Source organism: Oryx dammah, unplaced genomic scaffold (genome assembly GCF_014754425.2).
Source record: "Oryx dammah isolate SB20612 unplaced genomic scaffold, SCBI_Odam_1.1 HiC_scaffold_8, whole genome shotgun sequence".
NCBI lineage: Eukaryota > Metazoa > Chordata > Mammalia > Artiodactyla > Bovidae > Oryx > Oryx dammah.
In genome coordinates, this window is record NW_024070192.1 from 25,203,281 (window position 1) to 25,229,968 (window position 26,688).

At 55.5% G+C, this 26,688-nt stretch overlaps 1 protein-coding gene across 1 annotated transcript; it reads left to right on the forward strand.

The window, feature by feature from the left end:
- Positions 1-6,168: 6,168 nt before the first annotated feature.
- Positions 6,169-25,804, forward strand: NGFR (nerve growth factor receptor). Its single transcript, XM_040245645.1, has 6 exons — positions 6,169-6,348; positions 13,835-13,976; positions 17,249-17,608; positions 21,219-21,471; positions 22,733-22,893; positions 23,593-25,804. Exons 1-6 carry the CDS (start codon positions 6,283-6,285, stop codon positions 23,892-23,894), a joined length of 1,284 nt encoding a protein of 427 aa, XP_040101579.1. The 5' UTR covers positions 6,169-6,282; the 3' UTR covers positions 23,895-25,804.
- The last annotated feature ends 884 nt before the right edge of the window (positions 25,805-26,688 follow it).

Sequence of the window (26,688 nt, forward strand, 5' to 3'; positions counted from 1 at the left end):
AGCACAGGCCTGGAAAGGCACCGTGCACCATCCCAGGTCACACACCTCTTAGACTAGGCGGTCCCCAAGGCCCCGGGCCATGTCCCCTCTCCCCAGCCCCTGAGAATACAGGAGGGAACGGCAGCATTGCATCCATGTTTCAGACATGCTCCCGCAGGACAAGGGCAGTCTAGGTATCTCATCTCCTCCTCAGAGTGGCAGGACCCAGGGCAAGGACGCTCTCTCCCCTACTGGAACCCCCTCAGCCAGCAGCCAGAGTGGGTGGGACTGAGAGAGCCAGGCCTATCTTAGGGTTCCCCCAGCCCAGCGGATCTGGCCTTGGAACGGTGGGGTTCTCGAGGGATCCTTCCCCGGCAATTCCTCCCCCTTCCCTCCTGGGGATCTTCTCTTGACTGGGACACTTAACAGACTGTGTATCTAGGCCCTTTACCCTCTTCTGCTAGAAAACCAACCCAGACAATCGCACTTGACCCCCGCTTCCCAGACGCGCCAGAGTGAAGATAAGCCGAGGCCTCGGCTGTCTCCTCCCCCAGCAATTCCCGTGGGAATTGTGCGGGCGCCTGAGGCCTGTCACAGCTCCGGCTCTTATTGGCAGCAGGAAGGCCCCCAAGCTTCCTCTCCAGTGCTGAAATGTCACCTCACCTCTCATCTGGTCTCCAGCCTGCAGGCCAGAAGCCACCATCAGCAGGAGAAAACAGAATAAGAGTAATTGATATCTGCCCAGTTCCCACGACACACACTCAAGACCTCTTCGATTCCTCACAGTAACTCTGAGACTGATTATCTTATGCCCATTTTATAGATTAAAGAAACTGAGGCTCAGAGCAGGGGAAAGAACTGGTCCAAGGGCACACAGGAAATAAATGTTAGGCCTGGGCCTTCCCATGCCTCACCCTCTCACCTTCATGTTCCTCCAGCAGTGGGTAGCCCTACTCAGGTTTTCTTTAAAATGTCTTGAACTGTCCTGAGCTTTCCAGGTGGCTCAGTGGTGAAGAATCAGCCTGCCAGTGCAGGAGATGCAGGTTCAGTCCCTGGGCCGGGAAGATCCCCTGGAGAAGGAAATGGCAACCCACTCCAGTATTCTTGCCTGGGAAATCCTGTGGACAGAGGAGCCTGGCAGGCTACAGTTCATAGGATAGCAAAAAAGTTGGATACCACTTAGGGACTAAACAATAGCAACTATAACGTCTTTGGATGCAGGATAAAAAGTGGGAGAGGTGACTCTGTCCTTGAGACCTACATGGCAACTCTGCCTGGGAAGGATCTAACTGGAGTGTCCTGAGGAATTTCCTAGAGAAAGGGTACTTCAGGGGAAATGTGCTATTGAGAGGAAGGCAAAGACAAAGAGAAGGGAGGCCCCCAGAGTCAGCAGCAAAGGTACCCTGAGGCACAGGGTACCCAACCTCTCACCTGTGCCCTTACCACAAGGCCTGGAACTCTCTCCATCCAAGCACTTGTATATAGCATTGCCCTCTCTGGGAACCTCTTCTTCAAAACACAGAGTCCGGTAAAATTAAGTCCTTACTGCTTATGTATAAGCAAACCAATCAGATGTGATGCCTTGATGAGAGGTATGAGTGCAAAACAGGACACGTGTGAGGAAGGGTGGCCTTTGAAGGGAGACTACAGATGGGAATTATGGAAGGCTTTCACCAAGGCCACAGTTATGTTGAAGGAAGAGAAGAAACAACTCTCATGGGGGCCATAGAAGGGCTCAGAGTTGGGAGAAACTGAGTAATGTGGGTTAGAAGGGGTGGAGGCAGGAAAGGAGTGCCAGTCTCTGAGGTTGGTGCAGACAGTGGGGAAGGGCACCATGGAACTGGCCCACTTTGATGCTCCAGTTAATCTAACTGGTCTCCCAAATTAGTGAATTCCTCTCCCCTCTCACTACTGATGCAGTTCCAGAATCCAACTGGGCTGACCCAAACTAGTCCCCAGCCCACCCTGCCCCCTCATTGGTCAGAACCCCTTTGCAGCCCAGGAGGCAGCTCAGAGGTAATCACTGCATCACGCTTCAAGTCCAAGGAGCTAGCTCCTAATGGGGGCAGCGGGTTTCACTTATCTGGCCTGGAGGCCTTCCAGAGGCAGATGAGATGCAGCTAGGGGAGGCCCAGCACCTCCTCGTCCCCCTCCCCTCATAAATTGTCCTTTCCTTGCCCATTGCCCTGCATCCCTTCTCTGCTTGGACACTGGAACTGGGGAAGAGGGGGGTGATTTTCCCAAAGCAGGAAAAGTGAGTGCTCACTAGAAGAGCTGGAAATCATGTCTTCAATCAAAAGACAGAGATCATCCCCTGGCTTGCCTCAGCCCTGGCCAAAACCCAGATTCTGCAAATGCATGTCAGGAGTGGATAACTGAGCTTTAGTATTGAAGGGTCACATGCAGCTCCTCTGAGTCGCAGGTTCTATCTCCCAACTCACTGGAGGGAAGGCTGGAGGGGCTGCATTGGAAGAAAGGAGTGATTGGAACATGGGTGTTAACATTGAGACATTTGGTTGTACAGTGGCCACTTATGGCATACTGCTTCCTTCTGGGACCCTTGAGCTAGTGGCTTACCTCCTCAAGCTTCAGTCTCTTCATCTGTATATAGTGAAGTTAGCACCTCCTTATGAGATTATGTGCTGTGCTGTGATTTGTCGCTTAGCTGTCTGACTCTTTGCAACCCCATGGACTTCAGCCTCTGTCCATGGGGATTCTCCAGGCAAGAATACTGGAGTGGGTTGCCATGCCCTCCTCCAGTTATAAGGTTACAGTGAGGATTAAAGGAGATACTTGGGTGGATCTCCTGGCTCACAGGACATCTCAGTAAATGTGAGTTCTCATTGTCTGCACCCCCATTTCTGCTTAGAAGTGAGTTGGGGCTGCAGGCTGGTTCCCCAGGGACTGCTGTACACAGGCACAGAGAGCTGTGAGCAAAGTTCTACAGGGGCCTAAGGCGAGGGGTCCCAGCGGAAAGGAAGGACAGGGAGTATGAGTTAGGAGCTTGCCTTCCTGGAGGAGCAGGGTGATGGAGGGATGGTGAGATAAAGAGGGGAGGGGCAAACCCTTCCCACTTCAGTTCCTGAAGATGCAGTCTGACCCACCACTACCACTTTCAGCTCCATGTAGATCTGCATTGGGATCCTCCACCTTTTCATCTTGGTCACTATTTGGCCCAGGAGGCCTTGGTGTATATGTGGTGGGAGGAGGGGGCTTGTATACCTGTAGTTCTGTTATAGGAGATGGTTTGAGGGGACCTTTCAATTAAAACTGCTGCCCCCTTGGTGCTGCCTTGCTGGTCAGCTCCTTAGAGCCCTCTCCCCATCCCCTCTCCCATAGCTGTGACTGCAAGTGCTGAGGTTTAGGGGAAAGGGAGCTGAGTCAGACAGAAATTTTTGAAGCATGCTCATGTTTGTGGCCAGGAATCATGACAATTAGGGAGTTAGGCTGGGGCAGGCAGTGGCACCATAGAACCTCCAATATTGTTCCAAGGAAAAGGGGTGGACCTATGTAATCAGCACTCATTAGAACAGGAGTCCCTGCTGCTTGTGGTGCAGACGGCAAAAGGCACGTGGTGGCGGTAGCCATGGCGCTTGCGTTTGTGGTGATGATGGTGATGGTGGTAATGATGTGGTAATCATGACAGGGCTGGGGACAGTTGTGGGATGCAGCGATGGCTGCGGTGCTTCTGGTAGTGATGCTCGTGTCATGGTGATGGTGGGCAGGACGGTGACAGTGATGGAGATTGTGATGGCAGCGGTCCCAGCAAAGGCGCACTCTAATCACAGTCTATCTAACGGTCAAGCCAAGGTGTCACGTTATAATCCTTCATATCCAATCCTAACACACTGGAACCTCAGCTACATGAAGGTGGCTGCCGTTGTTCACTGCTGTACCCTCAGTACCTAGAGCAGGGCATGTATGGCCCATAGCACGTGCTCAATAAATGCATGGGTTGAACGAATAAAAGGAGATTGAGTCTCTTTCTTAATGAACTTTATTTTGCTGTTCAAGATAGGATCTTTTCTTTTAAAAAAATCCCATTTTATAGATGAGGAGACTGAAGCTGAGAGAGATGACATAACCACAGACCAGGCAGAAGTAACTGATGTGAGGATGAAGTGGGAGATGTAGGCATATGTGGCCAGGCCTGTCTGACTCTCAGCTCAGTGCTCTTTTCTTTGTGCAATTCACAGCGTCTCCCCACCAGCACTCAGCATTACATCGTGGTCTTGTGCTTAGGCTTAATCATAGAAATACTGCTAATAATAGTAACAATTGCTGTTTGTAATTGTTCAAGTAAGGCTTAAATTGATCAAGACCATGGAAATTATTAATAACCCAGGCCCAGCCATGGTGATGTGGGTCATATTAAATTGTGTTGAGATGGATAACCTTGGCAATAATAGTAACCAGGATCATAAATTAATAACAGAAGTATTTAAGTTAATGCCATACTGCTGATACCCTTGGTAGTAAGCTGCTCAATGCTGCTCTTAGTACTAATGTTGCTCCTTCCTGCCTTCCATGAATTCAGCTGAGAGGAAAGGCAGGCCTCTAAAAGCAGCAGGAGGAGACAGCTTAGAGGCAATCCTTGTCTGAGAGGAGGGATCCTCAGGGATTTCTGAAGAGGGGATAGCTGCCTGGTGTCTTCTGCCCAGCCGTGGGAGGTAGCCTATTCACATTCATGGCCAAGGCCACAGTGATTGACGTCTACCTGTCCTTTCTGGGGATATCCACTGGATTTTGTTGGTTACACAGGAAAGAAACTCACAGGGCAGAATTTTTACTCCCACAAATGAATGATTTAACTGGGAAATCACCTACCAGTAGTAAGCTTGCCCTAAGCACAAGTGTCTGAATCTCTCCTTTCTTCCTGTAAGGCTATTTTTTCAAAGTTGAAACTGAGGTCCACACCTGGCCAAGTTCAGGGTGAGGGGATGAGCTTTATAGACTTGCCCCCTACAACTCTGTGCTCCAGGGCTGTCTAGGAACCAGGAAAGGGTGGGGACAGGCAAGGTGGGGTTGAGCATCAAGGTGGAGGTGGGAGTGCTTTCTGCCAAAAGACTGGTGGCAAACTCCTGGGGTTGCCAGGGCCTATAATTTGAAACTTCCAAGTTTTCTAGAGCATGGTGAGTGTGGTCCTGGAGATGTACATGGATGTACATGGATGTGAGTCTATTCAACTCTTTTATCCTTTCTGCAGACCTTCATTGAACACCTACTGTGTACTAGGCATTCAGATAAGAAACCATAGTCCCTGCCTCCAGGGAGCTCATCAGCTTATGGAAACACAGTCTAATGAAGGCAAATGGTTGAGGATACATCTATGTGTTCATATGTCTGTGTGTGTGTGTGCACTGTGTGAGAGACTATACATATGAGGGGTTTCATGGAGATGACTGCACACGAACACATGTATGTGTGAATGTGTATGTGAGGACGTGTGTTTGAATGTTATGAGCACACGGGCGATGAGTGTGCATGTGTGGAGGTGCACAGGCATGGGCAGAAGGCGCTGGTCCACAGGACTGCGTGAGGATGGCGGGGGCATAGGAGACTGCATAAGCACATATGTATGTAACCTTGGGAGTGTGTGTATTCCTTTTTGTGTGTGTGCACACCTGCGATCGCTTCAGACCCGTCTTTTGAGAATTCAAATGATGTCGGGATGGTCTCCTCCTTGAACGTCCCCGCTGTCTGTGGTCCATGTCAGACCACTTGCCACCTCTCTCCCTCCTTCCCCTAGGCCTTTGCAGAGAGAACCCCGCACTGGGAAGGGGCAGAGGAGGACTTGGGTATAGACCGGGAAATGAAAGGAGGGGCGGGCAGTGAGCATTACTGCTGATAACGGCTGGGTAGGGAGCAGGGCACCAGGAAAGAAGCTGAAGCCAGAGGCAGGGAAAGATGCGCAAGAGAGGGAATCCGAGCCCACAGCATCCGGGACGGACGCGTAGCAGTGCGGGTCAGGCGCCGGGTACCGGGTCAGGGATAAGCTTTGAGGACGGGGTGCGGAGAAGCTGCAGCGGGGCGCACGGGCGCGGCTCCCTGCACGGTCCCTTTCCGCCTCTCCCCTCCGGGAGACCGCGGGGAGGGCGGGCGCGGTTCCGGGGGTGGGCGGGCTGGGCGGGGAGAGGGCGGGGCCGCTGCACTGGCTTCTCCTAGCCCCTCCCGCCGGCAGCCAGAGAGAGCCGAGCCTCCGCCAGCTCTGAGGGGCTGGCGCTGGAGCGCTGCGCAGCGCAGCCCTATCGGTCCGCGGAGCGGGCTGAACTGAAAGCCGAGCGCTGCCGCGGGAGGCGGGCGATGGGGTCAGGTGCCGCCGGCCGCGCCATGGACGGGCCGCGCCTGCTGCTGCTGCTGCTCCTGGGGGTGAGTGCTAACTGAAGGGGAGCTCGCTCTCTTTCCCGGGACCGAAACCTCGATGAGTCCAAGTTTCCCTGAGGAAAAACAGAAAAGAGCGTTGGGGTCCCAGATGCTGGGGGGCGGGGAGGGTGGGGATGACGAGAGAGGAGCTCCGATGATGCCAGTATCCACGGAGGAGCGTCTCAGGTTCTCAGAGCGAAGAGGCGACTCTGAGATTTAAGGTAAAGATGCGGAGAAGAGGGGCGCACGGAAGCAGGTCCTCGTGTGCCATAGGAGGTGTGTGTGGAGGAGCTGGAAGGGGTCTCTCGGGAGAGAGTCGTGGGGCTCTCGGATGCCTGGGTTCTTCGGAAGAGGGCGCTTGAATGCGGGATCTCGAGGCGACTTTCCCTCTGAGCATCTTGATCTCTGGAGAGTCGTGGGACGGAACCCAGGCTAGAGAAGGACGAGGGATGGGACGGGAACTAGAAAAGTGAGGGGCGAGCGTGGTTGGGGTGGGGAACCGGAGACGAGGAGATAAGAATGGTGTGGGAGCAGGACGGAGGGACTGGAGGCAAGGGGACCGGGCATCGGACAATGAAGACCAGCCAGACAATGGGGTGGGGGGCGGGGCGTGGGAGGGAGCGGTTCGGGGAGCCTCTGTTGGAGGGAGAGAAGTGGGTTAGGCAGGGCAGAAAAGGGGCGCTGGTGAGGGAGGTGGAGACAGGGAAGCGAAAGGAAAGAGGACGGAGTAGGGAGAGCAGAGCTGAGTGGTCTGGGCCCCGCCTGTCCGCCGAGAGACAGTGGGACGAGAAGAGAGAGCAGAGACAGACTCTCCCCGCATGTGTCGCGCGCTCTTTCTCGCGCGGTCGGGGAGTTGTGGTTTGGGGTCCGAGGCCGGGAAAGGAGTGCCCACCTCGCCAGGGCGAACCTGCCTCCCCGGTTCCCCAGCGACCGGCGGGCTCCCGCTACGCACTTATTGCCGCGGTTAGAAGCAGAGCTGCGGACTGGATGGGACAAAGCAGGCGTCGCCTGACGGGTTCTGGCCGCTGCCAGTTCTCGGGGTGCAGAGAGGCGGGACTCGCAAAGCCGGGAAGGTCCAGGCAGTGCGCCGCCGAGGGGGCGCGCCGGCGAGGGCGGCCGGCAGGGGGCGCTGCGGCGCGAAGGCTGCGCGATCGCCGCTACTGGCGCGACCGGGACTGCGCGCCTCACCAGCCACCCGGACCGCTGTGCAGTCAACCTGCCGCAGCGCCGCCGCGACCGTTCGCTACGTCTCCGCTAACCGGGGGGGAGGGGGTCGGGGTTCTGCCCGCGCCCCGCCCAGCTTTCGGTGAAAGACTCCCGGCTCGGGACAAGAGAGAGGCTCTCAGACATCTCGGCAGAGGACTGCGGGTCTTAGAAAGCGTCGAGGTCTGCCCGGTAGATCTGACAGGACATTCAGGACCCGATGTGTGGCCGTGAAGGGAGTGCCCTGGAAGGTTCTGCAATGGAGATGTCCTCACTCTCCCTGCCGTCTTCATCTCCTCTGAGCACTGAGCCCCCAACCCCCCATTTTACAGACAGGGCGACTGAGGCTCTGAGAGTTTTAACCAGTTGGTCAGGGAAGGTCCCACAAGCGAGCTGAGCCAGAATCCTAGGGAGACTGCCCCTCAGCTGACTGCCAGCTCGGTACCTCCCGTACGTCTCACGGGGCAGCCCGGAGTCCCAGCTCCAGAGAAGAGCTGCGCGTCTCGGCGGCGAGCGGCCGGGAATAGGGGGCTGGGATGGGCAGAGACCCATCCCCGAAGCTCAGCACAGGCCGCCGGGGCGGTCAGTACCTGTGGCTGCGTCCGGGGATTTGGGAGTGACCGCGGGCAGGTCTGCGCGCTAACACCGCGGGTTAGAGAAGCTTCTCAGGGGCCGGGGCCGGGGCCGGGGCCGGGGCCGGGGCGGAGGGCGGGGGTCAGGGGTAGGGGTGGCCGGGAGCGGGGATTGGGGATTGGGGCAGCCAGTAGTGCGGATTCCGGAGGGGCGAGGGCGTGGGCTCGGGATTTGGGCTGGAGAGTGTCCCCCGAATAGAGTGAAGGCGAGGAAGGCAGGGAGCAGGGGGTGGAGGGCCCGGGAGCTGGGGAAGGTGGACCCGCATAGAATCTATCGCCCGCACCCCTGCGGCTCTCGCCCCTGCCTCGCCGCGGGGCTGCTGTCTACGAGCTGGCCCTGCGCACCGCAACGGTCCGAGTTTCTTCCTGGGCCGCGGCGAGAGAGTGCTGAAACCGGAGCGCATCCCGGCGGGTCGACTGACGGGCCGCGCCGGTAATGGAGGCACTTTGTCATTCAGACGTCTGTAACCGGAGCCGCCGGCTGGCTAATGCGCCTAATAGGGATGCAGCTAGGACAGCAAATGCGAGGACAGGAGCGGGTGGGGGAGGAGACCCCGGGAGGGAAGGGGTCCCCGCCCCGCTGTACCAGCCGGGTCGCGTTCACGCGCCTAGATTCTTCCCTGGGGTGGGAGGCGCAGAGGTGGGAATAATAAAATTGGTTGAGTGCCTACGGTGTGCCACGCACTGCCCTGGGTAATTTCTCTTGTCCCAGCAGAACAAATCTAGTTATTCCCATTTTACAGTTGAGAAAGCTGAACCTCTCAGGCCTTCAGAGAGGAAATCAAGTTCCCCCAGTTAGTATGTGGTGGCGCCCTTGTTGGAACCCAGGATTCCTGGCTTGGAGTTTATTCTTTCCTCCTTATGCCAGGCACACTCCCCTGCCCAGCCTTCCAAATCACGGAAGGACACGTGGTCCTGAACCACCACTAGACCTGGAGATTAGACTCTGTCCTATGCCCTTGGCACCGCAGATTTGTAACTGAGCCCCTTCACTCCCCCCACTCAGAGCCCTGCTCCCTTTCAAAGTCTTCCTGCAGCATCCCCCTCAGTAATTAGATCTTGTTTTCCCTCAAATTCCACCCCTGCTTCAAGGGATGGGAGGGGGGCTTCTGCCAATGCCTCCTCAGGGTTTGCATTGGTCTCAAAAGACCCTTCCCGTATTTGAAAACTCTCCAACCTCTTCACCCAGCCAATGGCTCCATTCACCTAAGGAACCCTTTGCTGAAGCTATTGTGAAGTTAGGACTCATCACCCTGAAGCCTTCCTATAGTTTCAAATTCTTTCAGCTATTTTGGTGTGTTTTCTGTTTTGTCCAGTTTTTTAAAATTAATTATTGAAAGTCAGTTCACCTTAGCATACTTCCACCTTAGTTTCTTGAAAGCCTTGACATGGGAAAAAAAGATTTGCAAACATTCTTGAAAATGGAATAAGTATAATAAATGTAAATTTCAAGCAAATGTGTCTATCATTTTGGTAACTTGCTCATTTTGGAACAATTAGCCTGAGTCCTAGTGACCCCCCTCCCCACTTCCCAGGATTGCCCAGCCTTGGACCAATAGATGGTGTAGTCGGGGTAGTGCTACCCGGCCACTTAGCAGCATGACCTCTGAGGGCCTCAGTTTCCACGTCTGTCCCTCAAGCCTTCCTCCTCAGCTTCTGGAACAGCTGTTTGAGGTGATATTTCCTCTTCCTCATGGCACTGTGACTCCTGCCAGGAATCAGGGACCCTGTCTCATTGGAAACTCTTAGTTTGGACTTCCCTGGTGGCTCAGACGGTAAAGCATCTGTCTACGATGCGGGAGACCTGGGTTTGATCCCTGGGTTGGGAAGATCCCTTGGTTAGTTAACTTTAAACGGAGCCGTTCTCCAGCCTCCTTTGGCCTGCATACCCTCCTCAGACTCCTCTTGGTGGGTAAATCTCTTTCCATTTCTATCCTGCCACCTACTCTGAGATGGTTTCCCCTGTTTGGGGATGGCTCAGTTCTCCTCTCCCACTACCTACCCTCCAGGCTCAGCAGCTCACTCTCTATAAGACAAAACACTTCTTTGGTAACCAACATTTATTGAACTCCTATTATGCATCAGGCAGAGTTACATACCTTATTTCACTTAATCTTCAAAGCAAGCTTAGACAGTAGATATCACCAATCCAGCGTTTTAGGGGGGAAAATTGAGGCTTAGAGAGATTGAGAATTGACCCAAAGTAGGCAATGGCACCCCACTCCAGTACTCTTGCCTGGAAAATCCCATGGACGGGGGAGCCTGGAAGGCTGCAGTCCATGGGGTCGCTGAGGGGTCGGACACGACTGAGCGACTTCACTTTCACTTTTCACTTTCATGCATTGGAGAAGGAAATGGCAACCCACTCCAGTGTTCTTGCCTGGAGAATCCCAGGGACGGGAGAGCCTGGTGGGCTGCCGTCTATGGGGTCGCACAGAGTCGGACACGACTGAAGCGACCTAGCCGCAGCAGCAGCAGCAGCATACTAGTAAGTAGCAGATATGGAATGTTTTGAAATAGAAAACAAAACAAGCTTAGGAAGCACATGGTTACTAATTATGTGGCCTGGATTCCAAACGGAAGACTTTGAAGAAGGGAGGGGACCACAGGCTGCCGCAGAGAGGGGAGGCTTCCAGAAGAGGGGCTTGCATGAGGCTGCCCTTCTGCTCACGACTGCCACAGACAGACCCCCTCAGCTATCTGGAGCTCAGGTCTCTCTACCAGCCTCAACTAACTGGAACACAGCCAAAAGCCACAAAAGACCTTGGAAAAGAGAAAAGAGAGGTCCCAAAGTGAATAAACACCATACTCATTTATTTACTGCCTCCAGCAACCCTGAGAGGCAGAAACTGTCATGGTCACCTAATGACAAAGAAACTAAGGCACAGAGAAATTCAAAACCTGTCCCAGGTCACCCAGCTTGTAAGCCATGAGCCAGTAATCAGAGCAGTGAAGGCACCAGAGGAGGAAGGTAGACTTTTTACTCTATTGCCCTCTTCTAGTTCAGATCCTGCTTACACTCGATTTATATACCTTCTTCCCAGGGCTAGTTACATATTTTCTAAAGATTCAGTTTGTTGTTGTTTAGTCACTGAGTCGTGTCCAGCTCTTTTGCTATCCCATGGACTGTAGCCGTCTTCCCTGAAGCCGGCCAGGCTCCTCTGTCCATAGGATTTCCCAGGCAAGAATACTGGAGTGGGTTAACATTTCCTTCTCTAGGAGATCTTCCTGACCCAAGAATCGAACCCACGTCTCCTGCACTACTGGCAGGGGGATTCTTTACCACTGAGCCACCAGAAATTAGAATGGGGGAGGGGCTGCTCAGGTCCCACTAGGATCGGCGAGGATTGACAACTGATACCCTGACAGGAAGGGAGTAGGCAGAACTGTAAGAAACGCTGACGCGGGATCTCAAAGAGACAAAAGTGTGTTACTTTGGGATAAAGAGCACAGGGCTTCACTGCACTGCATCCTGGAATACTTGTTGATGTAAATATTGAGTCCCTGAGTCATGGGGAAACCGTGAAGGCATGTTCCAGAGAAGGAGGAAGGTGCAGCCTCCATGGTTAAAGTGAGAAACATTAGGTGAGAATAGCAAAGCCATGACTTTCCGGAAACTCAGCTATCCAGAAAGTCAGTCCCTGGAGTGCTAGTTAATTGAGGCCATATAATATTATGTTGAAGGCAATGGCACCCCACTCCAGTACTCTTGCCTTGAAAATCCCATGGACGGAGGAGCCTGGTGGGCTGCAGTCCAGGGGATTGCGAAGGGTTGGACACGACTGAGCGACTTCACTTTCACTTTTCACTTTCATGCCTTGGAGAAGGAAATGGCAATCCACTCCAGTGTTCTTGCCTGGAGAATCCCAGGGACGGCGGAGCCTGGTGGGCTGCCGTCTATGGGGTTGCACAGAGTCAGACATGACTGAAGCGACTTAGCAGCAGCAGCAGCAGCAGCAGCAAATATTCCTTAAGTATACATGTTGGGTCCCTAATATGTGCCAGGTACCATCACAGGCACTGAGGCGACCAGAGTCCCTGGCCTCAGGGATCTGACAGCCCACTGGGGGACTCTGTAGAGTGTCAGAGCAGACAGGAGTGAACAGGGAGGACGTGGGACAGGGCAGCTCTGCCTGATGAAGCAGAGACTGGGGCCACAGGACCAGTTCCCCGATGAAGTGCCGTTTGAGCAGAACACTGAAGGATGAAAAGAAATCCAGACAGACCCTTCTGGAATCTTGCTCACCTCCTGGGGGAAAGCCTGCCTCTGGGACTACCCTCTCCCCGGGCCAAGGCTTCTGGTCTGCAGATGGTCCCAGCACTGTGTTCCTGCCACTGGGAATGGATGGTGGCAATACCCAAGGTTCCCCTCTTGTGCTGCCTGTACCGTCCCCACCAGTCTCTTGAGGACTGCAGGCTGCCTCCTAGACTGATCCAACCTGTCTGTCCCCCTGCCTCCCCTGAACCCTAGTGAGACCTCAGGACAATTGAAGGGACTGAAGGGAAAGGAGTATCGGGCGCCATTCTGGCCAACGTGGAAGCAAGGAATGCCCAAATGATCCTTACGGCTCCTCTCTAGTCCCATGACCCAAGAGCCCATACGTCCTCTGAGCATCAGATGGGAACTGCGTGGTCTGGAGCCAGGGAAACAGGCTGTGGAGTTTTATTAGACGTTAAGATTTTTTTCAAGGAACAGAAATATAAAGCAATCTGCCAGCAGCCCCTCCCTCTAGGGAATCTGGTGCTAAATCATTCCATCCAGGAGCAAAGATGCCTCGGCAGCAAGAATCTGACTCCCCTTTCCGCTGTTTGCAGTGTTGTTCCCACTGACTGTATGGGGGCAGGGAGGAAAGGGCTGGTGGCTGGAAATCAAACCCTGGGGGAGCAGGGCTGCTGGGTGGTGAGAGCAGCCACTTTCTCATTGGTAACAGGCGTCCTTTCCCCCATCTTGGCACCAGAGTCCTGATGATTGGCTGTGCATTTGCTTTGGCCCTGCTGTCTCTGTCTCTTATCTGTCCAGAGAGATGAAAACTCAGAGGGAAATGAGCAGGTCAGAATTCCCAGAGTGGAGTCAGGATTTGAACCCAAGGTCCCATCCCTCTGCCTTCTGTTCGTGGGTACAGACACCTCCCATTTGATACTTAATATATGGAATGGTTGGATTAAGAACCGAGAGTAGAGCTCTGCTAGGCTTTCTTAGAAAAAGATTCCCCTCAGGGTAGACGCAGGTGTGCAGCTTAGCAAGTGGCATTTGGGCTAGATTTCAGCTTCAAGTTGCCCCCTTGGCTGGGAGCCCTGAGCAAGCTGCAACTTGCCTGCTGGTTCCTGACTGCTGCCCAAAGGCCCTCTGCTGGTCCTCAGGTTATCTTCCCCACATGGTGTATCCTTGGGATTCCAGGAGTTACTGTAACCCCAAGGTGAACTTTGCAGAAGGTCAGCATCTGAGGCTCTGATCTCATAACCCAGCAGCCTGCAGGGGTGTGCTGTCCCCCTGCCCTTCTTCCCTGTCAGCTTTCAAGTGCCAAAGCCTCCCTGGTGAGCTCATCCCAGGCCAGGTGGTTCCAATAGAAGGCTTTAGGAAGGGGTGTTTGCTCCCTCGGAATACATCCTGTCCCCTTTCTCTTGCCAGTCTGACCTTCTGATCTTCCCCCATCCAGGTGTCCCTTGGAGGTGCCAAGGAGGCGTGCCCCACGGGCCTGTACACCCACAGCGGAGAGTGCTGCAAAGCCTGCAACCTGGGTGAGGGTGTGGCCCAGCCTTGTGGAGCCAACCAGACCGTGTGTGAACCCTGCCTGGACAGTAAGTAGAAAGTGTCCTGTGGGGGAAGGAGAGCAGAATGGAAGGGAGGGCAAGGGGACTGGTGGGCATGCCCAGTAGAGGCCTTACAGGCGCTCTGGGTCTTGGCAGGAACTCCTGCCCACCACTGCATAGGTGCCAGAAGTGAGTCTATGGATGAGGGAAGTATGCAGAGGGAGAAGGGGGGCATGATGGGGGATGCCTAGGGGGTGCCCGTTCCCAGCCCCCAAGTAGAGAGGCCTAGTAGAAGAGTGTGGCTAGGTGGGAGGAGTAGCTGATGCTAAGATCAGCTAAAAATATCATCTGCTCTGCAAAATCAATGGCTGCCACTTACCCTCGGTGCATTTAGGGGGAGGGGAAGAGGCTCAAATCCTAGCTACCCTGGAGACTGACCTTGGGGGATCCTGGGAGGGTGTGGCTACCACCCCCCATCAGCCCCCAGCACCTCCCACTACCCAACCACCACCACCACCCCACCCCGCCACTGCTCCCCAGGGCAACTGTACTCCAGTCCTGACAGAGGAAACAGAGTTTTCCCCAGGCAACAGGGATGGGGGTTGGAGCGTTACAAGGATGTCCTTACTGGGGAGTGATGCTGGGTGCGTCAGCGGGGAGGGGCGCTGTGGCCATTCCTACCTGGGATTTCCTCGAGGAGGGGAGAGAACCCCCTCTTCCAGAGGTGCTGGATGAGGTGGTGGGTCTGTGATCTGAAATTCTGTGCCCTTGTCTCATCTCTGATGGATGCCCCCTGACCAGTTGCTTTCGGGCCATGAACCCTTTTCCTGACTCTGTCTGGAAACCTTTCCTGTTGACAGGTCCTGCCTTCTACCTGACACTCAGTGCCCACCCAGGGGGCCAGTGGGAACTCTACTCAGATTGTTCTTTAATCATGTTGGGAACCAGGGTATAGGAACTGGGAACTCTGGATCCGCCTGTCTTACCTTGAATGTCTTGCCACTGCCACCACCACCACCAGCTCCAGGCACCACACTGCACACAGCATCCCTCCTTCAGGCAACCCCAACTCTTTGGTGTCCCAAACACAGCTTTCCTATTTCTGTGCTTGTGGATCTTGTAACTCCATCCCCCAGCAGAGGGATGCCAGGTAGGGAAGGCTAGACATCCCTTTGCTACCTTGCCATCTGGGTACCTCCCATGGCCCTAGCCTAACAGGGTTTCTGTCCCAGGGCAGGACTAGCCAATCACACTTGCCCTGGAATCTCCCATGTTTTCCTCTCATTTCCTAGACTCTTACCCAGGACCTCTTCTCTTTGGACTGTAAGTCTCCCAGGATGGGACCCTAATCCTTCTGTCAAAGCAAGGGCTGGGATACAGGAGGCTGAGAGAGGGCATCTCTAGGGAAGGGGAGGGGAGATAGGAGCAGAGAGGGAGCTCAGAAATCCCACTTGCTCCCTCCACTCCCCTCCCTTCCTCTTCTTCTCTCACATTTCCTGCCCTCCCCCAGCTGTGTTAACAGTCTGCCTTTAAAAGTCTACTTTATGGGATGGAGACCCCAGCGGACTTTCCCTCTATCCTCAAAACGTTTCCACAAGGAAACCCATTAAGCGCCTGCCTTCATTCTCTGCCAAAAAAGACCACATTTTTCCCACCCCCTAAAACTCCTAGGAGTTCGCTGCTAATTTTCTATATTTTCCCATAAGCAGGGCCCTCTCCTTCCCTTCCCATGTGGCTAGACCCACCCCACTGCCACACGCCCACGAGATAGGAGCTTCTTGTATAAATTGGACATCTTGCCTCTGCTGTTTATGTTTGGAAGTCCTTTCTGTTTGACTGTCCCTGCTACTGAATTTATCATTGCCCACCCCAGGGGCCCAACCGTTACAGGATCCCAGCTGTGTGTCAAGCGCTTTATGGTGGAATCTCACTTATTCCTCACCACAACCCCGTGAACGGAGACATTATTCCCAATTTTACAGAGAAAGAAAAAAAGCTCAGAGAGTTTAAGTAAGACACCCAGAGTCACACAGCTAATAAAGTGGTGGAAGCAGGTTTTGAATCCAGATCTGCTTGATGCCTAGGAAGAGAAACACAGGAGTTGCTCTGCCAGAAGTGAGTTGAAACTGAAGGCTCCCTCCAGGCCCATCTCTGTCTTTTCTTCTCTCCATCCACCCTGTGCCCCCCCCCCCACTCCCAACTGCTGCCCCTTTCACTTCTCTCTGCTTTTTTCCTTCTTTGCTTCTCCAGCCCTAATCCCAACCTCTAAGATAATGACCCTGTGCTCCATCTTGTGTCTGGATGCCGTTAGAGAAGGATAAGGTAGGACCCCCACAGCAAGCCCCAGTTTCCCTCCACTGGGATCCTAATCTCCTACCTCTGCTTCCACATTCTGAGCTACCGTCTTTCCCCAGTTCTCAGATCCTAACTCTGTGCTCTTCCTGCCCTTGGCGCAAGGATACATTCTCTTGGATTCAGTTTGGCATGGAGTTCTCCACCCTGGGCTAGAAGGGGTAAAGAAAATCCGGCTCTGTGCCTACCCACTCTTTGCACAAGGCAGAGAGGACCCTGGCATCCGTCCCCTTACTCCAGCGCATGAGTCAAGAGTGAGCTTAGAAATTTTTCCTTCATGCCCTTTGACTCATGCTCCATAAGGGGAGGGATGCCAGGGTCCTCTCTGCTTCGTGCAAGGAGGGACCACATACACAAGTCCTTTTTTCCTTCTAGCTTCAACCCCTCCTGCTGTGCCTTTCTTACTAGGAGTCCCATCCCCGCCCTCTAGAGCCAAGCCCTTCAGCAGCGTGGGGTAGCGCCATGGGTGGGAGATTTTGTCATCTAACCCTAGTCACTCCCATTCAGGCCACACCTGAGCCTCTGCCTGTGCGGATAGAAATGGAAGGGCAGCTGAGGCTCTCTGGGAAGGCTGGCCATGCCTGGGCTGGGTTCACAGCTCAGCTCTGGCCTGGGGGAAGGGCTGGGTGGGAACCACGCTCAGATTATTCCTTAATCATGCTGGGAACTCTCGGAGAGAATCTGCCAAGAAATTTACCGGCACCAGCTGTGTTACCCCCTGAGACTACAGGGCCAGAGTTTCCGGGGCCGGAGCATGGGGCTCCTGGCTCCCTTTCTCCTTCCCAGCTTTCCCACACCCGGAATCAGGGATGGGCGGGAGAAGCGGGTGTCAATGAGGGGGCGAAGTGGGCCGAGGGGCTCCGGGGATGAGGCGAGAGGGCCTCCAGCGTCCCGAGTGCCCCAAGGGCGGGCGACTAAATTCGGGGTGCGGCTCCCCCACCCCATCCCGCACACCCCTCTGTCCTCAGGCGTGACCTTCTCGGATGTGGTGAGCGCCACGGAGCCGTGTAAGCCGTGCACGGAGTGCGTGGGACTGCAGAGCATGTCGGCGCCCTGCGTGGAGGCCGACGACGCCGTGTGTCGCTGCGCCTACGGCTACTACCAGGACGAGACGACCGGCCGCTGCGAGGCGTGCCGCGTGTGCGAGGCGGGCTCGGGGCTCGTGTTCTCCTGCCAGGACAAGCAGAACACCGTGTGTGAGGAGTGCCCTGACGGCACGTACTCTGACGAGGCCAACCACGTGGACCCCTGCCTGCCCTGCACGGTGTGCGAGGACACGGAGCGCCAGCTGCGCGCGTGCACGCGCTGGGCCGACGCTGAGTGCGAGGGTGAGAGCCGGGGCTGCGCGGTGCGGAGGGCACCCACCCTGGCGGGCAGGGTCTGCAAGGGTCCGGCCACGGCCTGCAGGGGCAGCCCCCATGGCCTCGAGCCAGCAGACGCCCTCCTGATCTTTCCCACCAAAGGACCCCATCCACTGTTAGCCCTTCTGGGCCAAGTGTTTGGAAAGCCATCCTTATCCTCCCAGGCCGCACTGGGTTCCTCCCAGGCCGCTTTGGTAATCTGTGGCTGCGGGCTCGGGCCTGGGTGGGTGGCTGATGAGTGGCAGAGAGATGGCCTCCGTGGCCAGAGCACAGACAGTGCATGTTTGAGCCTGAGGTAGACTCTCTGAACTGGAGAAGGAGTCTGAGGACCCTTTGGCTCTGAGCCCCACTGTGGCTCTGGGACTTGGGATGGGGTCCACCACCCTGTCACTTACGGAGTGACATCAAGAAGGTCACTTTGGTTTCTGAACCTAGGGTTCCTACTGGTCACAGGGTTTCCAGGTCAGGGAAGGGGACTGGTTCACTTCAGCTTGTTGGGGAGGGGTCAGAAGTCTCTGTTACAGTTTAGCCAAGGGTGAAGTGAGACCCCGGGAACACTAAGGAGATGGTGGGAACAGGGGCTTTGGGACAGAGAAGGAAGGGGACGCAGCAGGCCTGGGTTTGGGAGCCTGAGGATGAGGCAGGTGCGTGTGGTGGGCCCTCAGCTCCCCGGGGGGATGGGAGCTGGGTGTGCCCACCTTAGTCGGATGGGCAGTTCTTGGCATGGGAGGAGGAAGCCCTGTGGTAGTCAGGGCAGAACTGTTTTGGTCCCCTGGTTGGTGACATCCATCTTGGGGGAGAGGTTGACAGTGCCTTTTCTTTCTGTCACTCGTATGACTGGGTACCCGTTTAGCTATTTCCCTTTGGGACCTGACCCTCAGGGTGCTCTCTCACTTTAAGCAGGCAACAAGTGCCTCCTTCTGGGAGCCCTGAGTTGGACAGGAGAGAGCTGGCCTTTGCCCCAGTCTGCTGAGGGAGACATGATCCCAGCACTTAGTTCCCAGGAGATCCGCTTTTGTGGTGGGGGCAGCATAGCCTCTGCCTTCAGTCTGCCCGCAGTCGGATGGGGGAGGCAGATTCCCTGCTGTGGAGAGCCTCTGCTCTGACACACCTGTGCTGGCCTTCCAAATCCTGTGATCCTCTGGTGCCAGGACCGCAGCGTGGAGAGGGCTGTTAAGCTGGGCTGAGGCCAAGCATGTGTGTGAAGCTTCCTGCACTGGGATGTGGGGCTGGGGTGGAGGAGTGGGATGTGGTAGTTCCGGTGACAGTTGCCCTGGGCCAGGAGACAGGCAAGTAACATCAGGCGCAGGGCAGAGCAGGGGGAGTTTCAGCAGCCTGCAGCGGGCAGCGGGTGGCACGCTTCTGTGGGCAAGTTGGGACCAGCTGGTGGAGGGTGGGAGTTAGGGGTGCGGTTAGAGCAAAGAAAGGTACCAGCTGGGAGAGAGGTGGGCTCTGCCTTTACGGGCATTCACAGATTCCTTTCAGATACTGCTCTGCTTTTCCAGCCACCCTGAAGGAGTGTGTTTGTCCCTGCCCCTCTTCTCCTTCTCCCTCCGAAGGGTTACATGTCAGCTCCAGGGCAGAGGGGAGCATTTCAGGAAACGGAATTTGATTTGTGGTAGTTTGGCTGTCCCCCTCCCCTCCAGTGCAGGGTATATTCCTTGCATATACATTTCAGGTGTCCACATGGTGACTCACCCACCCTGGGGGCAGAACCTGACCCCCTAGCCCTCAACTAAAGAAATTTGGGTTTAGGAGGAGTAACCCAGTCCTTGATTCCACCCACCCCCGCCAAGTCTGAGAGCTCCTATGCCGGAAACGGCTGTCAGGACCTGCCAGGGGCTTAGTGGATTGGAATGCCAGAGGACGTGGTCACATCTGGATCTCATCCTCGCCCTCTGTTAGGGGAGCTTTCGGGAGACTAGGGGGAAGCGCCCTGGAAGCGCTGTCTTCAGCCTGGTCTGGCTACCACCCTCCTTCAGCTCTTCCCCTCTGCTCCTAAATCTCTGTGATGCCTGATTCACTGACCTTCCACCTAACCGTGCCTTCAGCCTCTGGGTTCGGATCACTTGAGCAGAGCTGTACCCTCAGCCTCGGGGCTCAGGTTGCCCCTCCAGGTGGCCCAGTCCCCTAGCCAGGCAAGAGAAGACCCTCTCCAAACCAGTGCCTTGTCAGAAGGTAGGGCTGTGTCTCCTCCACTCCCTGCCCCACCTCTTCCACCCTATCCTCCCTAGGACTGAGATGAGGGAGGGGAGGGATAGGGCAGCAGATGGCAGCCCCCTCGCCAGTGCCAGCCAGATGGATTCCAGAGTCACATCTGGGGACCGTATTCCTTAGAAGGTGCTGAAAATGGGGACCTTTGAAGCATCTTTGCCTTGAGCCAAGGAGGTCTAGGAAACCAGTGGGCAGCTTCAACTCCAATTTGGGTGGGCAAACTTGAGGGCTGAGTAGGGCAGATCTGGGGAGCGTAGTGCCCGCCCTTCACCCCAGCGGCATGTCCTGTCTGCTCTCCCTCCCTGCTTCAGGCGTGGGAAGCGAGGATAGATGGGGTAGGCAACTTTGCCCAGACAGGTACCCCCAGGTCATCCAGAGCCCACAACCCCGGTACCGCCTTCAGCTGGGTGATAGAATGGAAAATACCACCCACTGCTGCCAGGGAGTGCTCAGTCCCCTACCGGGGAGGGCTGGCAATGCCCCGCTGGTCTGAAAGAACCTAAATAGATGGCAGAGCAGTCTCCTTCCTCTGAGACGGGGCAGTGCCTGGTCTGTGGGCTTGCTCTCCGCCGGCAGTCCTCATCCTTTCCCACTTGGGTCTGGGCTGTCAGGCACTGTCTTCTCTGGATGGCAAGATCAGATGGTATGGGGGCTACACAGGGCAGGAAATAGAGGCTAGCCACTATCCATGGACCGGCTGGAGGGAAGCGAGCCAGCTGTGCACCTCCCCACCCTGCCTGAGCTTAGAGCTAGGACACGAGAGACTGGAAAGAAGGCTGGATGCCAGCTCTCAGAGGGGGGTGCATTGGACAGTACCTCTCTGCCACACCCGATTACTCTTATCCTTCTTCAGGACGGGTGACTGGGACCACTAGGACAGCCTGGGGCCAGAGAAGTCACATTTCGCCAGCCTGATTCCAGCTGGAAGCAGCCTGGTGCTTATTTTCTTCTTTGTGTGTTTATCTCCAGGCGAGGCTTCTGGGTACCCAGAGTAGGCAGAGTTGAATTCTAGGGTCACAGCTTTCCCTGAGATGGAAAGGAGCTTAAAGACTTATCTCTTTTAATATCCCCATTCTATAGATATGGAAATTGAGGTCCTGAGAGTTGAAGGAACTGGTCCAGAGTCACACAGGAAGTCAGTAACAGAGCTGAAGGGGGCCGAGGGCTGTTGATTCTTGGATCCTTGGTCTTTCCCACCATCGTGATGTCATATATCCAATCCCAGCCCACCCCTGTATGTGTAGCCGCTGGGCATACAAGCATCTGGGGCAGGGCCGGAGCTGGGGTAAAACTCTGGGGGTCAGAACCTAGTGGGGGGACTCGGGGGAAAGTGGGTCCTCACTCCTGTAGCCTTTTCTTCCAGAGATCCCTGGACGTTGGATTACACGGGCCACGCCCCCGGAGGGCTCCGACAGCACAGACCCCAGCACCCAGGAGCCCGAGGTACCTCCAGAGCAAGATCTGGTGACCAGCACTGTGTCAGATGTGGTGACCACGGTGATGGGCAGCTCCCAGCCTGTGGTGACCCGAGGTACCGCCGACAACCTCATCCCTGTCTATTGCTCCATCCTGGCTGCGGTGGTTGTGGGCCTTGTGGCCTACATCGCCTTCAAGAGGTGAGAGGGGGAACCTGAAACAGGGAGCCAGATCTTTGGCCTCAGGGAGAGCTTTGCTGTGACCGTGACCTGAAAATGCACACACTCTTAACTCAACCCCAAACCAAGCTCATCCATACTTGCCGTCAACCTCACCCTGAAGTCTTTACTTCAAGGTGTGGCAGGTCAGCAGGAGGCAAGGAAGGGGATCATTCCTGTCCCGCCCTGGTGCCAGCACCTCCCCACCCCCACTGTGCTCCCCTATCTGACTCCTCAGCCTCCAGCTGCACACAGAGCTGCTTTTACCAGCTGCTTACATCCTCATTCCCTGGACCCCATTTATTCACACAGTTACCTGTGTGTGTGTGTGTGTGTGTGTGTATCTTTCTTTCCCATGTCACACATGGATGTTATGGCACTCATGTCCAGAAATCCAGGATGTGGAGAAGACCTCGAAAGCATTTTAGATGTTAAATGCATTTTCCGTTCTTTAGAAAAAAATAAAGAACATGGTTGTCTGGGATAATGCAGAGAAGACCAATGTCTTGTAAAGCAAAAAGTAGTAAAACCTCCTTTTATCTCCCCAAATCCTACCTACCCCTCTCCTCTTTGGAATCTGTTTGGAATGGATCCCTTCTAGCCATTTTTTATGCAATTATAAACACATGTGTATAAAACCTTTTATATTATATGTACACACAGGTTGGCTTTTTCTTTTTAACATCAATGTGATCCCACTGTACATATTCTACAACTTACTTTTTCACTAATCTCCCTTGGGAGAGCTTTCCTCAGAACATATAGAATTATCTGATAATTTATAACTGCTCATTCAATAATATGGGTGGAGTATCATTTATTTAACCAATCTCCTATCGATGGACATTTGGTGTGCTTTTAGTTTTTCCTTATTGCTTATAATAGCAGGGGAAATCCTTACACGTACGCCAGCACACATGTGGGAGTACTTTAGAAGGAAAGATTGGGAAAAGTGAAATCCTGGGAAGTCATTTATTTGTGCACCATTCGTCCCATGAACATTTACTGAACACTGGCCACATACACCAAGCCCTGGGCGCTGCTGTGCCCTCACGGTGCTTCCGGTGTGGGCCGGGGAAAGGTAGGTAGAGGACAGGTATGTAGAGAGCCTCCCGTGCTGGGCAGGGGTTAGGGATCAGCCCCCACCAGGCCTCTGGTGTCCACGCGCCAGAGCACAGACACTTTAGCCACGTGGCCGTGTGGGTCCTCAGGCTCTGAGACTGGGCCTATGCTCTGGCTCCAGGTGGAACAGCTGCAAGCAGAACAAGCAAGGAGCCAACAGCCGACCCGTGAACCAGACACCCCCACCAGAGGGAGAAAAGCTGCACAGCGACAGCGGCATCTCTGTGGACAGCCAGAGCCTGCATGACCAGCAGCCCCACACGCAGACTGCTGCAGGCCAGGGTGAGTAGCAGGGCTGGCCGGGGGCGGGGCGGGGCGCGCGGCGGGGCACGGGGTACTGAAGCAAGGAGAACAGGAGTAATTAAGGTTAGACTGTAGGAGGGACTGCAGAGGGGCTGCCTGCAGGCCTCTGGGTGGAAGGATGGAAGAGGTGGGGTGAGAGAGTGGGTAGGAGAGGCCCTTGCCAGTAGAATGACTTGGGAAACAGAAGCTTTGACAAACTGGAGCATCTAGACTCATCAAGCTAATTGTCCCCCAGAGCTAATTACTCCTCAAAGTGGCTGCAATTAGCCTCCTGCCCAGGACTTCTGGGGAATGAGTAGTTAATTATGTCCCCTAATTGGTAGCCCATAGCCCAGCTCCAGACACTTGGCTGCAGTTGAGTCTAGGACCAGAAGTCCTGTCTCCCCTGCCTTGATTAATTGCTGGGGGGCGGGGGCAGGCAGGTTAGGGGCTGGGGATGGCTCTGGAGCTAAGGATGAGGAGAAGACATGAGTCAGCATCCCCCAGGTGCCTTCGCTGCCCTGCCCACATCCGGGACTGCATCTTGGGCATCCCTCTGCTTCTAGGCTCTTGGGTCCTCCCCAGACTGAGAGGCGAAATGCCTCAGCCCTTCTTGGGTCTTACTCCAGGCCCCCACACCCACTGTGGGAGAAAGAGGGTCTAGTGGGTAGTGCCTGACTCCCCCTGGGTTCTTGGCAGCCCTCAAGGGTGATGGAGGCCTCTACAGCAGCCTGCCACTGGCCAAGCGGGAGGAGGTGGAGAAGCTGCTCAACGGCTCTGCGGGGGACACCTGGCGGCATCTGGCAGGCGAGTTGGGTTACCAGCCTGAGCACATAGACTCCTTCACCCACGAGGCCTGCCCAGCCCGTGCCCTGCTGGCCAGCTGGGCCGCCCAGGACAGTGCCACGCTCGACACCCTCCTGGCGGCCCTGCGGCGCATCCAGAGGGCCGACATCGTGGAGAGCCTGTGCAGCGAGTCCACGGCCACGTCCCCCGTGTGAGCCTGCCGGGAGCCCCTGCCCTGCCCCCACATTCCGACGACCGATGCTCCAGCCAACCCCGAGGGCCAGAGCTGCCTGCCTCCGGGCAGGGCCTCAGCCCTGTCGCTGCTCCCGTGCGGCCCCACCGCCTCCAATCGTTGCTTCTCCCTCTCGTGCTGCAGGCGCCCCTGCATCTCCCACCCTCTCTGCCCCATCGCCATCTCAGGCCTCCTGCTTGCTTCTTGCCCTGCTTCTCGGGGTGCCAGCCCCTCCCGCCTTAGCAGGTTGTCATATCTGGGGGGCTGACACCAGGGATGGTGTTGGGGGCATGACCAGGCTCCAGAGACTCAGACGGAGAGACTGAGGAAGCAGAGCCATGGACACTACGCTGTGAACTTGGGGCACGAGGGAGCACCTTTGTGGCCTAAACCTCCCTCAGCCCCTCCCCTCCTCCCCTGTGGCCTAAGATGAAGAGCCTCAGAGGTTTATCAGAGCTGGTAACGGGGTTGAAATCTAGTCTATCGCCCTCATCGTACAGGACCGTGAGGCCCAGAGAGAGGTAATTTGCCCAAAGCATCCAGCAACGGAGAAGCCAAAGATGAGCTGTCTGTCTCCTCACCCTGAATGAGGGGTGCAGGCCTCAGGCTTGCTGGAGGGGACCAGACGACCCTCTGGCAAGTGTCTCACAGCCAAACCCAGTCTGCTCTTCACCATCTCCAGGCCTGTCCAACCCCTGTGAAGGGCACGTGCTTCACCCAAGGCCTGACCCCCTGGTCTGTCCTGACCCGAGTCAGGGTTGGGGTTTGTGGCCAGGGGTGCAGCTTCCCTCTGCCTGTCCCCTCGGGCACGTCAGTGTGCCATCTGTGGTGTGGCCGGTCTGTAAGTATTTGCCATCCCAGCACAGACCTGGAGCTAACACAGGCAGCATCTTCCCCTGGAGTCAGCCTTGGGGGTTGGGGACTAAGGACCTCCCCCCTCGCCAGCCTGCAGCACACAGATTCACAGAGACACACACCGGATGAGAAATCTTGCTTCTCTGCAAGAGTTCTTTCTCTTGGGCCAAGGCCAGATCCTACTGGGGCAGCTGCCAGAGAAGCATCGAAGGGAATTGAACTCTGCTCGCCGTCTTCCCTCACCCCCGGGTTTGGCGGGCCAAGGACAACTGAGGCTTGAGCTGGCGCCTGCCTTCCAAGGGCCTGCACGTGGAGGAATGCTCCCCCCTCCACCCTTTCCCTGCAAGCACGGGTTTGGCTGGGCCCCGGAGGCTGCAGTGAAGAAAAGTGGACCAGTGTGGGAACACAGCAGGAAGAAACGGAGTTAGAGTGTGGCCCATCAAGGGTCTCTTGCAAGTTTAGACGACCCTTCAAAGGACTGTTTCTTCCCTAGCTTGGTACCAGAAAGGGGTCGTGAGGTCCCTCCTGGCCTGTTTTGCTTGTTGTTGGAATGAGTGTGGCCCCCCTCTATTTAGCATGAACGAGCCCTGAGCAGGGTGCACACTGCCAGCCACCCCCTCCCCAGCCAAGGGGTCTCTCACCCCTGTATAAGGGACTGGGGACATTGTACATAGACCACACTTCTTTGACCTGAATCAGTAACAGGAGGAGGAAACTCATCTGCTGACCCCTCACCTGTGAATCTGGGGAGTGGGACAGAGTCTGAGGTATTTATTTTCCTCCCCAGCAGCGAAGGAGGGGGTTGGAGGTTGCAAGTATGTTTTAGCATGTGTTTGGTTCTGGGGCCCCTCCTGCCTCCCTTTGGGCTGAGATGGAGCCCTTTTTTTGCCCAGTCCCTCCCGCAGCTGGGAGCTGTAAGCTCCAGACTCCTTGTCAGCCTCCCTGTCACCTGCCCCTTGCATCCTGTGTAATCGTTTCTTGGGTCCTCCTGAAACCTACACATAAAACATAAATGATGAACATTAAATAGCAAAGAAAAATCGTACAGAGATTTTCTGGAAACATACGTGGTTTGAGTTGGTAGGGCGTTGTGTGTTTGTGGTAGGGACCTGGGTATAATTTCCAACTCAGTGAGTTCCTGTCCTATTCCCCCCCCCCCACCATAACGAAGTTTTAACAGAAATCCAGCAAATTCGCATGTGTCACCATGGAGTTAAGTGGGATGAAGACGGAGTGGGGGCCTTAGCCACCAGACCTTGGAGAGGGAAAGTGAAAATGGCTGTGCAGGAAGCTGGCCAGCTGTGAACTTAACCAGATGTCAGAAGTGAAACTGACCACAGGGGAGCCAGAGGCTTGCTAGGAGGGCCAGGTCACAACCCCACAGCTCCCAGCCACCCACATGACCTGGGAGGCACCCCTCAGCCCAACACACAAACGCACACACACAGTCCTGCTCCAGATGGCTTGGCAGGAGCCTGGCTGGCCCAGCCCGAGTTGGGCAGGCCTCTCCCCTGTGGCTCTCCCAGGCAGGTCCCAGTCCCAGCTCCCACCAGCCTGGCTTTGCGCCCTGCCTGGTCCAGGAGCTGCAGACTTCCAGGCCCTGGGCCTGTGCCCCTCTCCCAGGCTGGCCAGACAGCTGGTTTGAGCTGTTCAGCTTGTGGTTGCTAGGGAATGCCACGGGAGGCTTGCTTTCCCACAAAGAACAGCAAACAAGCTTTCCTGATCTTGGGATCCTGGGAAGGGCCAACCAGACCCCAGCCAAGAGTTATGTGTGAGGTGGAGGGAGGCATCTTCCGTTTCCCACCCCCAGCCTGTGAGGGTTGTGAGGAAGGTGGTGGGGAGGGGCAGTGATTTAGAGTCGAAATTAGAAATTATCCTGGGTCTTGGTAACCCCATTGTGATGGCGGAGACAGACTCTTGAG